General features: G+C 50.9%; 9 protein-coding genes across 9 annotated transcripts; 5 read left to right on the top strand and 4 right to left on the bottom strand.

Annotated features, from left to right (window-relative positions):
* Positions 1 to 124: 124 nt before the first annotated feature.
* On the top strand, positions 125 to 745 carry BO83DRAFT_448003 (putative NRPS-like enzyme; the record flags this gene model as incomplete). The annotated part of the gene is made up of 1 exon (XM_025536668.1): positions 125 to 745. One exon carries the CDS (start codon positions 125 to 127, stop codon positions 743 to 745), a length of 621 nt encoding a protein of 206 aa, XP_025386755.1.
* A 1,998-nt stretch (positions 746 to 2,743) lies between these two features.
* BO83DRAFT_448002 (uncharacterized protein) lies at positions 2,744 to 4,624 on the top strand (the record flags this gene model as incomplete). The annotated part of the gene is made up of 3 exons (XM_025536667.1): positions 2,744 to 3,230; positions 3,288 to 3,400; positions 3,458 to 4,624. 3 exons carry the CDS (start codon positions 2,744 to 2,746, stop codon positions 4,622 to 4,624), a joined length of 1,767 nt encoding a protein of 588 aa, XP_025386754.1.
* Positions 4,625 to 4,761: 137 nt separating this feature from the next.
* On the bottom strand, positions 4,762 to 8,659 carry pex1 (AAA family ATPase peroxin 1). Its single transcript, XM_025528603.1, has 4 exons — positions 8,492 to 8,659; positions 8,200 to 8,427; positions 8,073 to 8,151; positions 4,762 to 8,020 (listed from the first exon to the last, which is right to left on the bottom strand). The coding sequence occupies exons 1-4, from the start codon at positions 8,600 to 8,602 to the stop codon at positions 4,806 to 4,808; spliced, it is 3,633 nt and encodes a 1,210-aa protein (XP_025386753.1). The 5' UTR covers positions 8,603 to 8,659; the 3' UTR covers positions 4,762 to 4,805.
* Positions 8,660 to 9,028: 369 nt separating this feature from the next.
* BO83DRAFT_418349 (DNA replication licensing factor MCM7) lies at positions 9,029 to 11,823 on the top strand. The gene is made up of 4 exons (XM_025534814.1): positions 9,029 to 9,404; positions 9,458 to 9,588; positions 9,637 to 11,554; positions 11,616 to 11,823. Exons 1-4 carry the CDS (start codon positions 9,090 to 9,092, stop codon positions 11,673 to 11,675), a joined length of 2,424 nt encoding a protein of 807 aa, XP_025386752.1. The 5' UTR covers positions 9,029 to 9,089; the 3' UTR covers positions 11,676 to 11,823.
* Positions 11,824 to 11,884: 61 nt separating this feature from the next.
* On the bottom strand, positions 11,885 to 12,588 carry BO83DRAFT_379662 (putative adhesin). Its single transcript, XM_025531560.1, has one exon. It carries the CDS (start codon positions 12,449 to 12,451, stop codon positions 12,056 to 12,058), a length of 396 nt encoding a protein of 131 aa, XP_025386751.1. The 5' UTR covers positions 12,452 to 12,588; the 3' UTR covers positions 11,885 to 12,055.
* A 1,053-nt stretch (positions 12,589 to 13,641) lies between these two features.
* Positions 13,642 to 15,032, bottom strand: BO83DRAFT_428466 (ATP-dependent (S)-NAD(P)H-hydrate dehydratase; the record flags this gene model as incomplete). Its single annotated transcript, XM_025535409.1, has 6 exons — positions 13,642 to 14,526; positions 14,582 to 14,614; positions 14,669 to 14,679; positions 14,736 to 14,782; positions 14,834 to 14,873; positions 14,936 to 15,032. 6 exons carry the CDS (start codon positions 15,030 to 15,032, stop codon positions 13,642 to 13,644), a joined length of 1,113 nt encoding a protein of 370 aa, XP_025386750.1.
* A 269-nt stretch (positions 15,033 to 15,301) lies between these two features.
* Positions 15,302 to 17,050, bottom strand: BO83DRAFT_379658 (uncharacterized protein). The gene is made up of 2 exons (XM_025531559.1): positions 16,793 to 17,050; positions 15,302 to 16,738 (listed from the first exon to the last, which is right to left on the bottom strand). The coding sequence occupies exons 1-2, from the start codon at positions 16,796 to 16,798 to the stop codon at positions 15,710 to 15,712; spliced, it is 1,035 nt and encodes a 344-aa protein (XP_025386749.1). The 5' UTR covers positions 16,799 to 17,050; the 3' UTR covers positions 15,302 to 15,709.
* A 245-nt stretch (positions 17,051 to 17,295) lies between these two features.
* Positions 17,296 to 18,078, top strand: aspf8 (ribosomal protein P2). Its single transcript, XM_025531558.1, has 3 exons — positions 17,296 to 17,364; positions 17,456 to 17,621; positions 17,705 to 18,078. Exons 2-3 carry the CDS (start codon positions 17,463 to 17,465, stop codon positions 17,876 to 17,878), a joined length of 333 nt encoding a protein of 110 aa, XP_025386748.1. The 5' UTR covers positions 17,296 to 17,364; positions 17,456 to 17,462; the 3' UTR covers positions 17,879 to 18,078.
* Positions 18,079 to 18,466: 388 nt separating this feature from the next.
* Positions 18,467 to 19,998, top strand: BO83DRAFT_379655 (40S ribosomal protein uS19). The gene is made up of 5 exons (XM_025531557.1): positions 18,467 to 18,571; positions 18,646 to 18,664; positions 18,945 to 19,002; positions 19,216 to 19,512; positions 19,600 to 19,998. The coding sequence occupies exons 1-5, from the start codon at positions 18,554 to 18,556 to the stop codon at positions 19,667 to 19,669; spliced, it is 462 nt and encodes a 153-aa protein (XP_025386747.1). The 5' UTR covers positions 18,467 to 18,553; the 3' UTR covers positions 19,670 to 19,998.
* The last annotated feature ends 96 nt before the right edge of the window (positions 19,999 to 20,094 follow it).

The raw sequence follows: 20,094 nt of genomic DNA, 5'->3' as shown, positions 1-20,094 counted from the left end.
TATGCCAAAATGCAGAAGTGGATATAATCTACGTATACTGAGAATCAAGCTATTTAGCCCATCGCCGAAGCGTTCGACATCAATGCTACGCAATCCTTCCCAGCTCATCTCTTCATATTAACCTATGTCCAATCTCACCACTCCAACAATGAATGACTCCTATTCTTCAGAGCCACTAGACGACACCGTCGTCGATCTCTTTGACCAATGGGCCGACAGATTCCCCGGGCGAGTCGCAGCGGAGTGGCAAGGCCAATCCCTCACCTACGGGGCTCTTCGCGATGTCTCTCTCCATGTTAGTCACGCCTTATTATTGGCCGGTGTACTGCCACGCGCCCGAGTCCCGCTGTTGACCCGAATGTCGCTGGAGATGCTTCCGGCAGTGATTGAGATCTTGAGAGTAGGAGCCTGCTATGTACCGATGGACGTGGCCGCCTATAGTCGTGCTCGTATCGAGGCCGCCCTCTCCGAGCTGAATTCCACGGTAGCGGTCATGACGAGCCCCTGTCCTGACCTCCGACTACCTGTCTTTACGGTCAATTTTCAGAGAGAATGGCTCGTCTTGTCACCACCAAACAAGGACGGCCTACAAGTAGAGTTGGAGGCATGCCGACGCGGTATGCAGGCCGATGACCTTACATGGATTATCTTTACCTCGGGCACAACGGGCAAGCCGAAAGGAGTGATGGTGTATCACAGGGGCATACATGCCGTTTGTACCGTGCAGCATAGCCAGGAGCTATAGGACGCCGCGCAGCAAGGCGGTCGCTGCCTTCTTGCGTTCTCCATCGCTTTTGATGGCCGTGCTGTGGTTGTCTGGATGACTTTGGCCAAGGGGGCCACACTCGTGATGGCCTCATCATCAGACTTCCCAGAGGTTGCGACAAGCTGCGAAGCCTTGAACTTAACACCTTCTATGCTGACCGCGTTGGATCCGGCTGACTCTTACAATCGTGTGCGTTATATATTTCTGGGGGCTGAAGCGCCAAAGCTGGAAAAGGTAATAAAATAAGTGACAAATACCCCTTCCGAGATAGCCTCCTAATAATTAGCCTTTCATATAGTCATGGGCACGGGAAGTAAAATCTGTCTTGGAATTCGGCGATCGAAATTTTGGAGACAATAAAGTGACCTTCGCTGACTGGGAGACTGCCATCACGGTAATGGGAAAAGGTCCTAGGGTCGACTACATGAGAATATTGTTCTTTCCCACTGAAGCAGATCACGGCGAGGGGACTCTAACCGTTCGTCTTTACATCACAAGTGTCAGGTGGAATTTGCAGATGGCTGCTCTTCCCTCGTCTGCAATTGACCTGAGGATCTGGCACTTTTGATCCACAAGAAATCATGCAAAAGTGCAGAGATGATATGGCGTTTCTTGTGTCTAGCTGATAGTCACAGGATGAAGCATAACACGGCCAAATGGTTTTGGTGTCCCTGGCACATGCATAATTCGGAATTTCTATTACGGGAGATGTGTATAACACCCACCATTCAAATTTGGGGGAGGAAGACACACCAAACAAAGGAAGCTACGATCTGCAAATGCTTGTTGTTCGTAGATTCAGGAAAGTACTGTAGGTGGCTTGCGCTTCGGAGATCACCTACGGAGTGCTCTACTCACCACCACAACACTAGGGGTAGGATAGGTGACTCCTGCATTCACTCTCGATACTAACATGCTCATGTACCATGAAAACATTATTCATTAATCACTATTGAATACATCAAGCATGATCATCTACCAAAAATTATTCAAAAGCATCGTGAAACATGTTTTCGAGGATAGAAAAATGAGTTTTTGTATGCTGGAGAGTTATTGCTCGATAACTATAACAATGCCATCGCTTCCCCTATATGTCCTATTACAAGGGGGTGATAGTGTGGTAAAACTTCTAGAGTGCCTGACAGCTTGGCACATATACTCCGCGGATGCTTGAGTTACCCCAGCTGATGAGTGGGTCTCAAGTGTAACATAATCGGGGAAATCCGCAAGACTGTAATACTACGTAGTATTAGTACAGTTTCCTCGGAGCCGCGGGGGTTTGGTGGTTGAACGAGTCATGCTGATCATCAAGATCAACAACATGCCTGCAACGTCGTGCAAATGTTTCTTCGTCAGTGAATTCCAGGATTCTACGAGGCTGGTTTCTGCTATACAGATGCGGTAGCGATACTCACGACATTATACATAGAAATAAGTGTAAGGTCTGGCTGGGTATGCGACCAGCTGCAACGACTAGCACTCACTGCAGGTGCCATTCATGCCCTGACGGTCAGTAAATGCTGATACTGAAACCCTGCTTGTCTGAGTCCGGATGGGTCTCATCGGCGATATCCGAGAGAGATTCAGGCAAATCTAATGATGAATCATCGCGACTGCAACCGGTACAACGAACATCGCTAATTAACAACGCCTATATGTCGTTATTGGGGCCTTGAATTGGTGCTTTAGAACTCGATACAATAGGCCCTATGTATTATCCTTCCCTCTACTCATCGATAGGATTTTTAGAGTTCACAACTCTCATTTCCGGGTAGTCGTGACATGGTTCAATCAAACAAATGGATCCACCTTCTCAAATGTAGCTCCCATGGACTTGAGGAGCTAGAATATACATGGCCGGGTTCGATTTACTTGTGCCCCCGGAGCATGCTATATAGACCGTCTCATCTCGAAACTGATAAGGGCAATTGCGTCTGGGTTTCAAAAGCCATTACTTACATCTAGACGCAATCCACAATGGCAGTGCTCTCCATTGTGTCCACAGTCTTGTCCGGCATTCAACCAGCCAGCAAAAACATTCTAGATGCCCCATTGGCAACCACACAGCGTCCAGTCTTCACCGAAGCGGACACGCAGGAGAAAGAGGCTTCTGCTCCTGACACATCTATTATGAGCCCTTCCGGATTGTCTCACGTGGCAGAAGATTCTGTCCCGTCTGTAGCTCAAGCAGCTGCTCATCTGCTGTTAATGGAAGCTATGTGGGCGTGGAAGCGAAATGCAACCAGTGGAGAGACAGCCATAAAACTGCTTGCCTTGCTCTCGGCGAACAGTGTAGACCCGCAGTCAAACCATGAGAAAATTCACAGTCAGTTATTGGCCGGTCTTATGGAGGTTGCTATTCCTCGATTCTACTCGTGGTGGCATGCAGTCAACCAGAAACTTTCAAATACGATTCCTGAGGAAGGCTTCTTGGAGCTACCTGGCAATCTATTACCTCCTATGGGTAGTTACTCCCCTTTACGATGATATACTGCACAGGACACGCTGATACTTGCTCTAGATGTTATGATAATCTGGCACGCGTATATGCTACAGCCTGTTATTTACGAGGACGACTGTTCTCGGCTGGACGTACCTCATATGCGCCGGGTTCTGTTCCCCTGGAAGGAAGTGGTAAGAGGATAATAAACAATTGCCCTCAAAAATACCACTGTTGACTAAATATACTAGGTTAATGCAATCGACATCAGGACGACCGAATACTGCATCTCTTCTGCTGCCAGGGACTTCTTTGAAAAGACTTCCGGACAATCAGCCGATCTTCTTGAAGAGCTCTGTAACAAAGCGCATCCGCTAGTGTACGATATGAACTGTCCATACTGCCACACCACCAGAAATTTACCGATCATACCCACCGCTCAAACTGAAGATATCAACCAAGGCTTCGAGCTAGGATGCGATTGCGGCTACGCACCGTCCGTGGACGCACTCCGCAGCGATCTTCTTCATCTTCGCCAAACCAGAGAGTCCCGACTACGGGGAACATATTCAAACCCTGCTCTCGCTCAAGCATTATATCCCCTATCAAGAGCACTACCACTGTCTATCCTAGAGTCCTGCACCACGCGCGAACGCTTCCTCCAAGCTATCCACACCGCAAGCTACGAAAGCAACACACCAAAATGGGCAGTAGAGACATTGCTATCATTCTACACACCAACCTCCCCAGTGACACAAGCATCATCAGCTCACTACTCCTCAGTACTGCGCGCAACATGCTTCATCGACGAGATGCACAAGAAATGCTGGCTGCGTTCACCAGCCCTCTGCTGTCAGTCTACAACCACTCTATCAAAACTAATTGGTACCCTGCCACGAGCACAGCAGAAATATCGAAATTTTCTAAAATTAGCTCATCCGTCAAATTGCCTATATGTTACCCCGACATCAGACGTGGATCTATTCTGGTACACGCACCAGCTCTCTCCAGAACCTTATCACCGGTTCTGTATTCGACATGTAGGGAAGTTTATGGATCATAATGACAACGTGATGCATAAAAACCTGAGTGGCTCGATCAAGGCTACTCAGAGGGCTTATTCACAGCTTTTCAAAGAGGAGTATGATGCCTGTCTTTGTTGGTCGTGCGAGATAGAGCGGAATGATCAAGTAGTTGCTACGTCTGATGATGGGACATCATCAGCATCATCAAGGACGCAGGACTACCAGGGCTGGGTTCGCCGAGTTGTCGTTATGTTTTGGCAGGAAGTTGAGGCCCGGCGCGAAAAGGGACTGCCGGGATTGAAGAAAGAAAGTCTAGAGGAGGTTTTGGCGAAGGGACCTCGCAGACGGAGTTCATTGGTGTCTCTTCCTTCTTCGCTCAAAGCATGGAGATGATAGCATACGCAAGGTAAAAGCTAGCCAGGGAAAGTCTCCCAGCCATAATAGATCAAGATCTACGGTTAGATCTCTAGCCTGTAGGAATCTAAACTGCGTAAATGGCAGCATGCTAGAGGACTACCAAGTCAAAAAGTGGAAATGTGGAACAATATATGCATGTAGTATTAATATACATGGATCACATCAAGCTCGTCCGTCCTCCTATCTCTTGGCTGCCCTCGCCGTTAGGCATCTCGCCGTTCCGTCCGAAGATGAACTCCCGGTAGATACCTTCCAAGCGGCGTCTTTCAGCTGGGCTGAGGGAGCTACGCGTTGTGTTCAGAGAACGTTCCATGTGCTCCCACCGCACGATGATCTCCTCACGCGGTTCCTCGTGCGCGGTCCCGTTGGGTACTGCGGTCTGAGTGTTGTTTGTTGTGCCTTGCTCCGACTGTCGCTGGCGTCGTCGTGCGCTCTTGATTGCATCGAGCTTGGACGCGACAATAGCTGGAGAAGGCATCGATACCTTTCCGGCCTCCTGCTCGGAGGCAGAGTAGAGGAATTGGATGAATGACTTGGTGCTGGTGGCTGTTGATGAGGACTTTGTGCCATTCTTGGCCGTGGACTTGTCGTTTACGGAGTGGTCGCCCAGGGCATCGTGGACTGCCTCAAGATGGGCGTTGTATACGACAGCTTGCAGATCAGCTCCGGAGAAGCCCTCTGTACGGGTGGCCACTTCGTCCAGACGAGCAGCGACTTCCTCGTTCATTGCGAGCTTCTCGCTCACTGCTCGGATTATGTCGAGTCGGTCTGCGTGGTTGGGCATGTCGCAGATCAAAGATTTGTCGAGACGTCCTGGTCGGAGCAGGGCGGGATCGATGAGGTCTGGTCGGGATGTAGCTGCAAGGACGTACACTCCGGAGAGACCTTCGGCACCATCCATTTGTGTCAGAAGCTGGTTGACAACGCGATCGGTGACACCTGTAGAGTCGTGTCCACGCTTAGGTGCGATACTGTCGAATTCATCGAAGAAGAGGATACACGGTCGAGCGGCCTGTGCCCGTTCGAAGAGATCTCGGACACTCTTCTCACTCGCACCGATATACTTGTTCAAGATTTCAGGACCCTTGACGGAGATGAAGTTCAGGCCACACTCTCCGGCTACCGCACTGGCGAGCAATGTCTTTCCACATCCAGGATATCCGTAAAGTAGCAGACCTGAGCGCAGACGCAAAGGACATTGTGCGAAGATAGGCGCGTACTTGGTGGGATACTGCAACGTCTCGAGAAGCATTTTACGGGTCTCAGTCAACCCACCGATGCCTGCAAAGGTCGTAGTAGACGAGGTGAGCGTAACGTTTCGAAGAGACGCGGGAGTAAAGCCTTTGATAGCGTTATCAAAATCATCTGCCCCAAGCGTGATGGCTCTCGACGATGATGAAATATCCTGAACAGAGCGAATAAGAGCCTCGTTCCGTGCGCGGGAGACTAGAAGGACCATATCGCCGGGCATGTACCCGTCCGTCTTGCCAGCAAGTTCCAGGAAATCCACATCCCTACCAAGCACGAACCCGTCTGCCCCCGCTGAGCTGGGACGACTTCCTGGATTGGAAGGGTTCAACCAGGAGTCTTGCGTAGAGGAGCTGGAGTTCCGTGCATGACCGTTCAACGCAGGTGGGACACCTCTGTCCTGGCTGGTAAGTTGCTCCAGCACCTTGCGGCGACCTTCCTTGTCCGGAGCCCTCAAGTGGATGATCTCTCGGACAACGTGACCTCCGATAATGACATTGTTCAAGGACTCTTTCGACTGTGCCGTGGCCAGCAGAACCACCGAAGAGTTCATGGTGCAATACTCGCGCACCATCGAGCAGATTACTTCACTGTTCTGGCGGCTGCGGCCATTGTCCCCTCCAACCTGAAGCTCTGTCTCGACAGGACACAGCTTGTCAAGATCATCCAGAATTACAAGCGACTGTCCGCCAAGACGTGCGCACCAGGAAGCGGACATGAAAAGGCGGTTCAGCGTTTCTTTGATGTTTGAAATCCGAGTCTCGTCGGTAACCAGTTTCCGACAGGAGAAATATTTCACGTTGAACAAATAGTCCGTCCGCACACGGTGAGCTAGTAGATGGCTCAAAGCTGTCTTCCCAGACCCCAGACCGCCTGTAAGTAAGATAGAGGAGGATCTGGTCAGGTTATCGATAGACTGAGAGATAATGCGGTCGATCCCGACCAGTTCAGGAACAGTAGGCGGTATTGCGTCCTCAGATGGATGGGCGGAGGAGCTTGATTCCGCTGGACGGGGTATCTCAGCCTGCACTTCCAGCGACAGCTTAGCATCTGATCCCAAGAGCCAGTTTGTTGCTGGTTTTGCCGTTTCGGAACCAGTCTTCAGCGGAGGGTCAAATCGGAGAATAGCACCGTCGAAACTAGGTCCTGTTGCCTGGTAGTCTGTATTTGGCAAAACCATCCCATCGGTCAAGGGCCCTGCTAGTAGCCCCTTATCCGATCCAGTACTCCCATAGATCATCTTGATACGCTCTGCCAATGCATCTCTCGCTGCCGCAGTATCGGACCCGAATTTCAATCCATCTTTCTTCTTTGTCGTATCAGCCATAAAAGGATGTATCTTGAGCGTTTTCACCGTGGACCGCTGCAGCGGCGGAGGGGCCGCCTCGACTCGAATAATACCACCCACCATACCCTCAGCACCGAGAGCAGCAGACAACAGAGTGGATACTGCAATATGCTGGGTGTCCGGAGCATCAGTCCAAGGGATCAACCTTGCAACCAGCTTGGCCGCCGGTGTTCCGACATCGCTACCTTTTTGTTCCGTTTGTTCTACCTGTTGCTGCGGGTCGGGTGGCGCCTTCAGGCCAGCAGGCTGAACAACCGAAATGCAAGCCCATCCTGCACCCCGAAGCTCGTTGGTGGCAAGCATGTCCGGATCAAGCCAAACACGGAACCCATCATCGTTGTCTTCCTCTGCCTCTTCATCGAAGTACTGCTCCGACAGTTGGCGGTCGACTCCCCGGAAGAAGAGGGAGCCCCTGCTCGTCGAGTCAGATCGACTGCCCTTTGCCCGGGCGGTGCTTCCACTACTCCGTCCCCCAACACTTCTTCTGCTGCTTCCAGTGACACTCCGGCTATCTCCCCGGGCGCCTCTGTTGGCCTTCGGACGAGTCTTCGGAGCAACAATGACTTCCGCATCTGGCGCTATCTTCGCGAAGGGCGAGGTATTTGGGGGAGCAGGAGTCAAAGATGTGATGACAATGTTAGCCGTAGATGTTGGAGAAAGATGCAATGCAAGAGGGTGCATGTGATCAGGTTGAGGCGTCGTGTATGTGGGGTTGGGGAGGGCTCGGATCTGCGACAGAAGGTTAAGCTCGAGGAAGGTCGCGTGAAGCTCAATAACTGCACGTGGTTAGACATGCCGGTACATGACAGAAGTTGACCCAAAACATACTCTCCCAGTCCTCCGGAGTCAGAGGTTCAATATTAATGGTATGCGCAACGGGTGGATCAAGATGGATGTATATCCCGACCTAGGCGCATTAGCATCTGAGGGTCCGTGTCGCGACCGGCAAACTTACCCTTTGGCCATCAGTAAGACCCAAGAGTCTTCCAAACGTTGTGTCCAGCTCTACAGTAGAAATGTCCTGCTCCCTGGCGGCAGAAGCACTGCTGATGCCGTCCCTTCCCACGACGGGAGCCAGCTTCCGCTTACTCGGCATTCCAGTCCATCCCAGATAGCATGACCGCAGCGCGGGGCTCCCCGTAGGTAGGCGATATTGTAGTTCGACAATTACATTTTGTGCGGCCTAATTTTAAGTCAGCCGGGCTGGATTATCACCGTGCTCTGTCCAGGTGGGTTGACTAGCTTACAGTGTTGGCATTGACCAGCAGTGCGACCAGCGACGGTGGCAGGTTTACAAGACAGTTCTTCAAAGGTACCAGGGAAACTTCCGCGGTGGTGGAGGGCTTTCGGGGCGCCATTCTCAGGCGCAGGATCGCAAGCTCGTGCGGTCAGCGAACACAGCAGAAGAATTGGAGTCGGGGGTCGGGAGTTTTTGGGGAGAATGAGAGAAGACCAGACCTCAGCATCTCCCCGGACTCATTAGACTCGCATTGACTCCGCAAACCAACCAGATGCCGTTGGCCGAGGTGGCCCGCCGCCGATGTTCGGGCCGAGAGTTGTTCCTCTCCGAGAACACGTGCTTCTTTGACTAAAGTACGCTAGTCCTAAATTGGCAATAAAGTAGAAATGGCATGAAAGACGCGAAATCGACGCGTTTCGCGACGTGTTGCTGCGGCAGCCGAAAAAGGCAATCCGCCAACTGGGAAGAAACTCCGCCAAGGGACGCTTTGGCCGAACCGCCGCCTTTCTTTTACCTTCTCGGCCCCAGGCAGTTTTAGCACCATCACAAACCCGCTTCATCGCCAGCTGTTGGTCAATTGAACTGGTTTGTTGCCCTACAGCATCATGGCTTTGAACGCTTACACCCTCAACGTCAACTACGAAGCGCAGCTCGATGCCTTCAAGGATTTTCTGAAGCACTTCAAAAGTTTTGAGTCTGCTTCGGAATCGGCTGCGACAGAAGCCATTGAAGACCTTCGCATTGACGAGGATGGCACCAGCGATGAATACGACTTTATGGATGATGTCGCCCAGGAGGGCAGCGCACAGCGCGCTGGTCGCAGACGTCGGGAGCCTAAGCTCAAATACATGCAGGTATTGCAGGAGGTCGCTGACCGGGAGCGCACAAACATTCTGATCGAGCTGGACGATCTCGCTACTGTGAGTGCTTCCTTATTGCGACTCATCTTTCGACCAAGTCTGACCTGCTACAGTATGAGAAAGGCCTTTCGGATGATGTGGACCTGCGGCTTGTTGAATCCGTGCAGAAGAACACCTACCATTATATCGATCTTTTCTCTCGTGCGGTTGATGACTTGATGCCGAAGGAAAGCAAGGAGATCACGTAGGTCGAAAATTCTACCCTTCAGGGCTTGCAGCTAATCGCGCACAGTTTCAAGGATGATGTACTCGATGTTATCATGTCGCAGCGTGAAAAGCGCAACGAGGCCATGAACATGGCTGCAGAGGCCAATGCCGACGCCGATGCCGCCCAGTCTATCTTTCCGCCCGAGCTGACACGCCGGTACACCATGAACTTCAAGCCCCTCACCCCTTCCGGCTCGAGCAGTGACCGCCAGTCCAAGGCCCTTGCAGTGCGCAACGTCCGCGCAGAGCACATTGGTGGCTTGATCACCGTTCGGGGTATTACAACCCGTGTCTCGGATGTCAAGCCAGCTGTTGAAATTAACGCCTACACTTGTGATCGCTGTGGATGTGAAGTGTTCCAACCGGTTACTACGAAGCAGTTCCTTCCTATGTCCGAATGTGTGTCCGAAGAATGCAGGACGAACAACTCCAAGGGGCAGCTGTTCCTCTCCACTCGCGCTTCCAAATTCGTTCCTTTCCAAGAGGTCAAGATCCAAGAAATGGCGGATCAGGTGCCCGTTGGCCATATCCCGCGAACCATGACAATTCACTGCCATGGAAGTCTCACACGCCAGCTCAACCCGGGAGATGTTGTTGACATCGCAGGAATCTTCCTTCCCACGCCTTACACCGGCTTCAGAGCCATCCGTGCGGGCTTGCTGACTGATACTTACATGGAAGCCCAGCATATCACGCAGCACAAGAAGTCATACAACGACACGGCCATGGACAGCCGAACTCTCCGCAAGATCGACCAGTACCAGAAGTCCGGAAATATGTACGAGTACTTGTCGCGATCTATTGCTCCTGAGATCTACGGACACCTAGATGTGAAGAAGGCACTGCTTTTGCTCCTGATTGGTGGTGTCACGAAAGAGATGGGCGACGGCCTGCACATTCGTGGTGACATCAACATCTGCCTTATGGGTGACCCTGGTGTTGCCAAATCCCAGCTGTTGAAGTATATTGCCAAGGTTGCACCTCGTGGTGTGTATACAACCGGTCGAGGAAGCAGTGGTGTTGGTCTCACTGCCGCTGTTATGCGGGACCCGGTGACGGATGAGATGGTCCTGGAGGGAGGTGCCCTGGTCCTGGCAGACAACGGTATCTGCTGTATCGATGAATTCGATAAGATGGATGACTCGGATCGTACGGCCATTCACGAAGTGATGGAACAGCAGACCATTTCCATCTCCAAGGCGGGAATCACGACCACCCTCAACGCTCGTACCTCGATCCTGGCAGCAGCCAACCCGCTTTACGGCCGTTACAACCCCCGAATCTCTCCAGTTGAGAATATCAACCTTCCCGCGGCTCTCCTTTCGCGTTTCGATGTCATGTTCCTTATTCTCGATACCCCTTCGCGCGAAGCAGATGAGGAGCTGGCTAGCCACGTCACCTATGTCCACATGCACAACAAGCACCCTGAGCACGAGGATGCCGGCGTTATGTTCACGCCTCAGGAAGTCCGCCAGTACATTGCTAAGGCGCGTACCTACCGTCCTGTTGTTCCCTCCGCTGTGTCCGATTACATGGTCGGAGCCTATGTAAGAATGAGGAAGCAGCAGAAGAAGGACGAGGCAGAGAAGAAGCAGTTCTCTCATGTTACGCCCCGTACGCTGCTCGGTGTTGTTCGTCTGTCGCAGGCCTTGGCACGTCTCCGATTCAGCAACGAAGTTGTCACCGAAGATGTCGACGAGGCCCTGCGCCTGGTCGAGGTCAGCAAGGCTTCGCTGGCCAACGACGGCCAGTCAAGCTTGGACCAGAGCCCCACCAGCAAGATCTACTACCTCATTCGCAGCATGATGGAGAGTGGTGCTGCGGCTGTGGGCGATGGAGACGGAAGCGAATTGAGCATGAGGAGAATTCGGGAGAGAGTACTTGCCAAGGGTTTCACGGAGGACCAGCTCAACGTGACGATTGACGAGTATGAGCATAACAATGTAAGTTCAGCTACTGTATACCACGTCTATATGAGCGTCTGCTAATCATTCTATCTTATAGGTCTGGCAAGTTCTGGGCGGTGGTACCCGTCTCGTCTTTGTTGATGCTATGGACATGTAAAAGGGCTATTACTTAATTTTAGCACGAGTCTGCAGTCATACGTTTCTGCTATCTTCCATCGATTATTTTTTCTAACTATTTATCTTCATCCGAGAGACGTGCACGAGGCCATGTGAGATTCCTGTGGGAGGGTAGAACCCGGACCGGTGTTTTGGTGTTTATTTCTTGATATCATCACAACTAAATGAATGGCATTGAATAATCAAGCAGTACAACGTGCATAATATATATCTAGTAGAAGGAGCGTAACAATCTTCCTAACAGCCCTCCACTGACAGACATCAACCAAATCCCTTCCTTCCCAAACCCCCCAACTATCACTCCATCCCCCTTTCCACCCAAACCTTCCTTCCACCTCTCTCCAAAATGAATTCAATAACTCAAACCCCACACTGTCCATAAATCGGCACCTCAGAACACAACTGCGCACTCGCTCCGTACGGATTATCGCACAGCGTATCACACTGGGTATTTTCAGGCGTGAAGACCAGAAACTGATACCCGGGGACATTCAAGCGGAACTGTTTAGTGATGTCGTTATTCTGGCGGGAGGCTTTGTATCCCGCACGACAGGCGCAGTGGAAGCGCGTGCCGGTGTTGATGCATGAGGTTGTCACGTCGCAGTGGTTTTCGCCTGAGAGGGGGTTGCAGGTTCCGCATGTTGGGGGGGATGCTGGGGATGCGGATTGGGAAGCTGGAGCTGGAGCTGGGTTGGGGGAGGCGAGGGTTAGGGTGGTGGTGACTAGGAGGAGGGTGAAGGTGGTTGAGAAGTACATGTTGAGGTGTGGGGTTTGGATGTGCTGGTAATAATAATATAATGCAGTTGTAATTGTGGTTATGATGGTGAGGATGAGGATTAGAAAATGGGGATGGGAGGGGATCTTATATTCATTTTCTAAGTTATCTGATTATCTGGGGGCAAAGGTAAGAGGTATTATTAGTATGGACTAAAACTTGAAATAGAGTAATTCAATCAAGTCTACTTCGTATAGATCTGACCATATCATCTGGGATCCTCGTTGCCGAAGGACGGAAAACATGGTGGCTGGTATCTGAATATCGCGACTACGACGTCACGAGGGATACCATCCCAAGATTAGCTCAGTATGCGGTGATGGTGTGGTTCCTCTGAGACATACCAGGTAATTGAAAATAGACCATTAAGCTCCCTGTTATATGGGCTGTGCCGGTGGTGGAGGGCGAATACGAGACAGCCCTGCGGACACAGCATTGACGGGAGGCGATTGTTGCTTTCTTTAGCAAGGCTGGAAGTATGGATTCCATCACTACGGGTGGGTCAGAGTTATTTGGGAGATGAGTTATGCTACGTTGAAAGGCTCTCATTCTTTTCGCTTTGATATCGCTCACGGTCAGGTGAGTGACAGGGCTAGTCTGGCAACAAGGACGTCATGTATGTGGAAATCTTCAATAGTGGAGGTCAAAGACAGGGTCAATATTATGATCTGGATATCCGTTTGGTGGAGGCTGCGATGTTTCAATTGGGCCAAGTTGGCTATTGGACGTTCAACATCAATGGAGTCGAACTGTCCAAGATCGTAGAAGTGTCGCATATGCATTTGTTCTATCTCGTGACATCCGAACATAAGGCAATGATTACGTTTTGATGTCTACCAGAGCTTAAATGGTATATATGTGACTGTTCGATCGAACAAACTCATTTGGTGTTCATCTAGTAGGGTTAATGCCATCGCTATGGCAAAAGCAACCCTTGGTGCTATTATCTGCTGACCGCTGTTGCAGAAGATACTCGCATCTGATGCGGGATCAACCTTGGAGAAAAGAAGTCACGGCCCCAGTGCGATAGCAGAGATAGTAAAAGTGTGTGGTCTGTCTATAGACAAAGAACTTCCACTACCTAGATATACTTTAAATCTATAAATAACCTTTCATTATGTCATTCCTATATATCTCGACACGAACATTCCGATCACTTCGTAAATAAACCCTACAAGCGCATTTTCGACGCCTCTGGTTCCCCAATCAGCTGCAGGAAGCTTTCATGGACCTCATCAGTGAGATCGCTAGCCTGCATACTCCGTCCCTTGGCCAAAAAGGCACGACGAGAGCACTCCCTCGTAATACTGCTTCCCGCGAACGCCGCAAGAAGCAATGTCGTGGCAGGGGACATCCTCTTGTTCTCGGATTCCAGCTCCGCCTGGACATCTTGCTTGGTCTCAGCCTCCTTCTCATTTTCCTGTTCTCCCGAATCCCAGAGTCCATTATGGTAAGCCGCCCTCCATGCCAAGAGTGTGCCCAGCGAGCCAGTAAGCGTATCTCCCTGTCCACCACTCCGCTTCAGCCCGCCCTGAATGTCGGAGACAATGCTGGTGACACCATTCGAGATAATATCATGAGGACCCTTCTGAATGATAGTAACGCCACCCAGAGCCTGAGAAAGCTGTTCACAAGCCCTAGTCTCCTCGCTAGTCTTGTCGCCGCCACCAGGCTTAGAGCCAATCTCGGCCTGGCTGGGAACGTCAATGCCCAGGGCTTTCGCCAGACGACTGAACTCATTTACATTAGGAGTGAGAATACATTCCTTGTAGCCCTTCACTAGATCCGGGTCCTCCGTGACAAGGAGCAGACCGTCCGCATCCAAAACAAACGGTATCGATCGGGACCGGGCTTCCTTCATCACCTCCGTGACCACCTTGAGCGTAACTCCGTCGCGACCTAGACCTGGTCCAATAACTAGGCAATGGAGACGGGAAAGCATGGAGATGATGGGACTAGCGAGTGACGGGGCGTCAATAGATTCGGGATCTTTTACGTTGTCGCTGCTTGGCAGTATCGGGTGAACCATAAGGTTCGGAGAATAAGTTTTGATGACCTAGCCACGGTCAATGACAACAGACATGCTTGAGTCTAGCAGAATGCAAACTTACAACTGCAGCAGACTTGTCACAAATTACGTGACTCTGTGATCTGTCAGAAAGTGTATACAGCGGCTAACGTTCTGGTGAACAGCCTACCATATCGCATCCTGCAATGCCATGTCAGCTAAAAGCTAGCTATACTAGCATTGAATGAGTATCTTACCCAGTCTAGCCGACGCCATTGAAGAGAAGTAGGGAGCCCCTGTGTAACTTGGACACGTTCACATTCCGTTCGCATGAAGAGGAGCGGGGTGAACTTACTCTATACTTCCTCCGATGACAGCAACACGTCCCTGTTGTCCTTTGATCTGTCAGAAGAAAGTTCGTAAAGTGAATCACTGAAATTGTAATGTCAAAGCCTACCTTTGTGGAATTTCTCAAGCATCGGAGGCACCAGATTGCGCGCCTTCTTCAGCAAAACCTTGGACGAGGTTGTAATGTGATGAACCGACGACTCCATGATGGCGAGCGAAATAGCGATCGATCAGTATGCTGGATCTGTAACTGTAGAATGGTATACTATGCGTTCTATAATAAAGAGCAGATCGACTGCGCAGCAATTGAAGAGAGAAGTAAGTAGTGAGTAGAGAGAAGAAGCAGCAGCAGCTGTAGGAGCAGAAGAAAGAGTGATGTCACCGCCTACGGGTGGGGCAGATGGGGTCATTTCTCGATAAGAATCCGGTCTTGATTGCTTTGCTCAATCCTTACTATGTATTAATCACATTACCAGCAATGACGATGAGAGTGGTCAATATTTGCAGCTATTCAATCGCATTCAATGCTACCACGAGAACAGTGACAGTAACAGACACGCCCGCTATTGTATGTAACTAGCAATGTTAATATGTGAAGTGAAAATGAAGATAATCGCCCTCCATCTATCGACACCTTGACGCTCGCTGATGCTCATCCAAAATTGGTACAGAAATGAACAAATGAAAACAAAGAAGACCAGTAACGTCGTATGTAACGCACCCTCGGGGTATTCCTCGCTGATGCTCCGTAACCAAACAAGAAAACAAAGAAAACAAAATGGAAAATCCAAGATAATTGTGAGAGTCCGGGTAAGTCGGCTTGCAGGGCTAGCAAAAAGCTTGATTAGGTAGGTATTATATCGTGGAAGCAAAGGACTTCTTCTTATCGTCGCGATGCCAACGAAGCGAGCTTCTTGCGACGCTCGAGTTTCTGCTGCTTGGCGGCAAGCTCTGCGCGCCATTCCTCCTCATCTTCCCGTCGGGCGGCCGCCAGTGCAGCAGCCTCCTCTTCCTCCACATCGTACAAGCCCGCCTCCATATCGGAGGATTCTGAATAGTAGTCGTCGTAGTCATCGGCATAATCACCCTCGTCTTCCTCATCAGTCCCCAGGTATTCATCCATCCGAGGCTTGGAACGAGACTGTGCTTTCCGGTCGCCAAGTGTTTTACGTGGTGGCAGACCGGCGGTTCCTCGGTATTCGGGCTGGCCTGTAGACGGAGGCGGTCTTGCGGTTCCTTTGTAGGATAATGGCTCGGGTTCCCTCTTCTTGACGACCTTGCCGTCACCGGATTTCGTGCCTGCAGCTCCACCAGCAGTAACGCCTGCCTTCTTGGCTGACCGCACATCTTTGTCCTTGGTCTGCGCCTCCACTGCCTTCTTCTTGCGTTCGACTTTGCTGAGCTTCTCCTTGGGGGCAGATTGGTGTTTGAACATGCCAACTTGAGTCGGGGCCTTCTCTTGTAGTGCTTTAGCCTTGGCCATGAGATCCGCAAAGGAGCCTTTAGGGGGAGGCTTCGATGACACTGGAGGCGCCTTCTGCTGGGGGGTTGAAGAGCGGCTCTTGACTGCAGTGGTCGCTGTTGTAGAAGGCGCGCTCGGACGAGGTCTAGGAGCTGTAGATACGATAGACTTCGCCGTGGTAGTGGTATTGGTTGTTGATGATGTTGCTGCTGCCCTGGTAGGTGCTGGAGTAACAGATTTTGCAGGACGAGCTAGCTGCTCCTCGGCCTTTCGCTTGATTCCAGAAACCAGAGGTTTGCGCTCTGAAGCGCCATCTCGAGAGACGTTAACCGGTTTGCGGACCTCGGTCTTAGCATTTGAAGAGGTTACAGGAGGCGACGGTGAGGCAGAGGTGGGGGGGATTGGAGACGGTTTACCCGTCTCGATAGACGAAAGAACGGAATCGAGAAACTGTCGTATGATCAGCAAAAGCCATCAAACAGCAACCATCCATAGAGTCCTTACACTCATTTTGTCACCTATTAGGCAAAAGAAAGCGCCAAAAGCTATCGAATATGAGTAGTCACGAAGGGGGGTAGTTTCACCGTCGGTGGTTAGTATGACGGGGTACCTTCATGACTTGTTGCGGAACCACTAAAAATCGATCGTTTTCAGATTAGAGATAAGCCAAATTCACGTCTTTGTGCCAGGCATAAAGCACGACGTGAATTAAGGCCCAAAGCCGATGCCAACAAAGCGATAGCTGGAAACAACGAGGTCGACCAGATAAAGCCGCCGGGCAAAAACGGTGCAAGAAGTCGCCATCCTGTCTTCTAGAAGCAGCGACCCCACGTGACCGGGGCCCAAGGCATGGGAGTTACCGCATGCGCCACGCCCACTCGCTTAGCCGGAACTAGCACGATCTGCACTAGCCACAGCCCACCAGCCGCATCGCACTTTTCTTGATTTTCAACTTCGGATTCCATTTCTCTCTTTTTCCGTCCATCACATCGCTCAACCCCCAGCGAACTCGACGTGTCAGTCTCCGCCCAACTTTGCGGTTAAATCGATTGATTCTCGTGTTCACCACCACAACTGTACGTTGCCCTCTTGATTGCTTCGTTGCGACTTTTCGACAGTACGACCACGATATTCCCGGCGCAGTTGTTCTGACAGGTTATTGTGCAGATTCAAAATGAAGTACCTCGCTGCCTACCTTCTGTTGGCCCTTGCTGGCAACAACACCCCCTCCGCTGAGGACATCAAGTCCGTCCTCTCCGCCGTCGGCATCGACGCTGAGGAGGAGCGCCTCCAGAAGCTCATTGCTGAGCTCGAGGGCAAGGACCTCCAGGAGGTGAGTTAACGCCCATATAAATTTTTACCAAAAATTGCGATTTACGAGATGGAATACTGACGATGATTTTTCAACTACAACAGCTCATCTCCGAGGGTTCCCAGAAGCTTGCTTCCGTTCCCTCCGGTGGTGCCGGTGCTGCTGCTGCTGCTGCCCCCGCTGCCGGTGGCGCCGCTGCTGAGGCTCCCGCTGAGGAGAAGAAGGAGGAGGCCGCTGAGGAGTCCGATGAGGACATGGGCTTCGGTCTCTTCGACTAAGCGCCTTCACTCCGAACACCGAGAAAATCGTAACAGTTCGTGGGGGAACAGAAATCTGGCGGTTATTTTCAGTCTAGGGAGGAAAATTACCCATTGGTCCAGTCAAGCCGGTGTTTGCCAGGCTTTTCTGATGCAGTTACGAATTATGCATGCGTGAGCTGGAAAGAGCTTTAGCCAATACAGATTCTCTGACCTCCCGATTGATTGAGTGACATTACATTTCGTAAGAAGTACGTAGTATGGGATTCTTTGCGCGGGTTTCTCTGTGTAACTTCTAGATACGCTCTATAAAACTACTACCAAAAACGGTAAGTGCTGGTCGAAATTTGTGGAAGAGACCATTGAAATCATTACAACAAGCCAATAAGCTCCAAAAGAACCATGATTCCAAGCCCAATCGATAATTGATCCATTGATAGTCCATACATACCCCATACAAATCTTTAGGGCAGCTGGACCGGCGGCCCTATAGATGGGTTCCCAAAGCGGCCTAGTGTAGTAGGGTCGCAACCCTAGACGGGTCGCTTAGACGAGGCTCCAGCCCACCTCCCAACCCAGCGCAGAGGCACAAGAGACGCCCGACGTACGTTCATCAGCGACACGACACGACAACCCATCGTCCTTTCGCTTTTCGAGACCCGTTCGGAAAGCGACCTTGAGAGGAACACCGCAAAAATGGCTGACGAGCACTACGTGAGTTTCCCGATATCAGAATCCGTGTTAGAGAGGACTAGGAAGAGTTTGAACTAACGTTATCTTGTCTATAGAACGCCGAGGAGGCTGCCGGTACGTTTTGAATTTTTCATTTGAATCACCTTTCCCTACCCTGGACCCCGGAAACAGAGACGAATTCGCGTTGTGGGATACGGTATTTGGTTGGACCTGCGATATAATATGGATATATTTCGATGATGCGACACTTGGGAAATTTTGAGGAAGGGATGGGGGGCAACGGACCGAATTCTCTGTCGACGTTTCTATTCTTGCTTTTTCCGCACACCAACTACGAGAACCACGCAACAATGAAGTGAAGGGAACATAAGGCGCTGACGTATCCGGGATACAGAGATCAAGAAGAGAAGACAGTTCCGCAAGTTCTCCTACCGCGGAATTGACCTCGACCAGTACGTTCCACCATGAATATCTGTCAAACCCACACTGCACTCCGATCCGACGGCCTCGACTCCGAACGAGCGATTTCAGCAATATGGACATTTATGGATATTTGCGGAATATCCTCGTGGGAGTCGACGACCGAAGGAAGCAATATATCACACTATCGAAAGAACCGAAAGGAAATGATATGGAATGGAAATCTGACCTGTTTATCTGCACAGGCTCCTCGACCTCTCCTCCGAACAGCTCCGTGATGTCGTTCACGCCCGCGCTCGTCGTCGCTTCAACCGCGGTCTGAAGCGCAAGCCCATGGGTCTCATCAAGAAGCTCCGCAAGGCCAAGCAGGAGGCTCGCCCCAACGAGAAGCCCGACCTCGTCAAGACCCACCTCCGTGACATGATCGTTGTCCCCGAGATGATCGGCAGCGTCATCGGTATCTACTCCGGTAAGGAGTTCAACCAGATCGAAGTCAAGCCCGAGATGGTTGGCCACTACCTGGGTGAATTCTCTATCTCCTAGTACGTACCCATGCCCACAATTTTCTTCATCTTGCATACTCGCAAGCAAACTATACATATGAATAGATATGTCTAACAACCACACAGCAAGCCCGTCAAGCACGGTCGTCCCGGTATCGGTGCCACCCACTCTTCCCGTTTCATTCCCCTCAAGTAAAGAAGAAAAGCTTTATTGGATGGAGTGTCTCGTCGTGTGGAGGAGGAACTCGGGCGTACGGAATGTTGCTGGGAGGATCTACGGATAAAGGAAAAAAAGAATTCAAAACTGGATGGATACCCATATGGCATTTCTTTGGGTTCTCATCTTCTTACCTTGTATGTCCAAGTGCGGGTCAGCTGTTTGCATCTCAATATAAAGGTCTTGTCGGCAATCATGAGAACGAAAAAAGATACAAAAAACAAAGAAAGAAACCCAACCGGATCCTTCCTAAATCTTTCTCACGATCCAAGCCCTGGAGATGGGGGAGAGAGGGGGCGAGCGCAGAGGCTAAGTAGGCTTTGCTGTCTTCGGCAGTCAGTCTAAATTATTAAGGTTTCAACTTTTCATCATTTTCAATCGTTAAGTCACTCTCGTCTAGATGT

The sequence above is a fragment of the Aspergillus eucalypticola genome (assembly GCF_003184535.1).
Source record: "Aspergillus eucalypticola CBS 122712 chromosome Unknown BO83scaffold_17, whole genome shotgun sequence".
Lineage (NCBI taxonomy): Eukaryota > Fungi > Ascomycota > Eurotiomycetes > Eurotiales > Aspergillaceae > Aspergillus > Aspergillus eucalypticola.
This window is presented reverse-complemented; position numbering and strand designations above follow the sequence as displayed.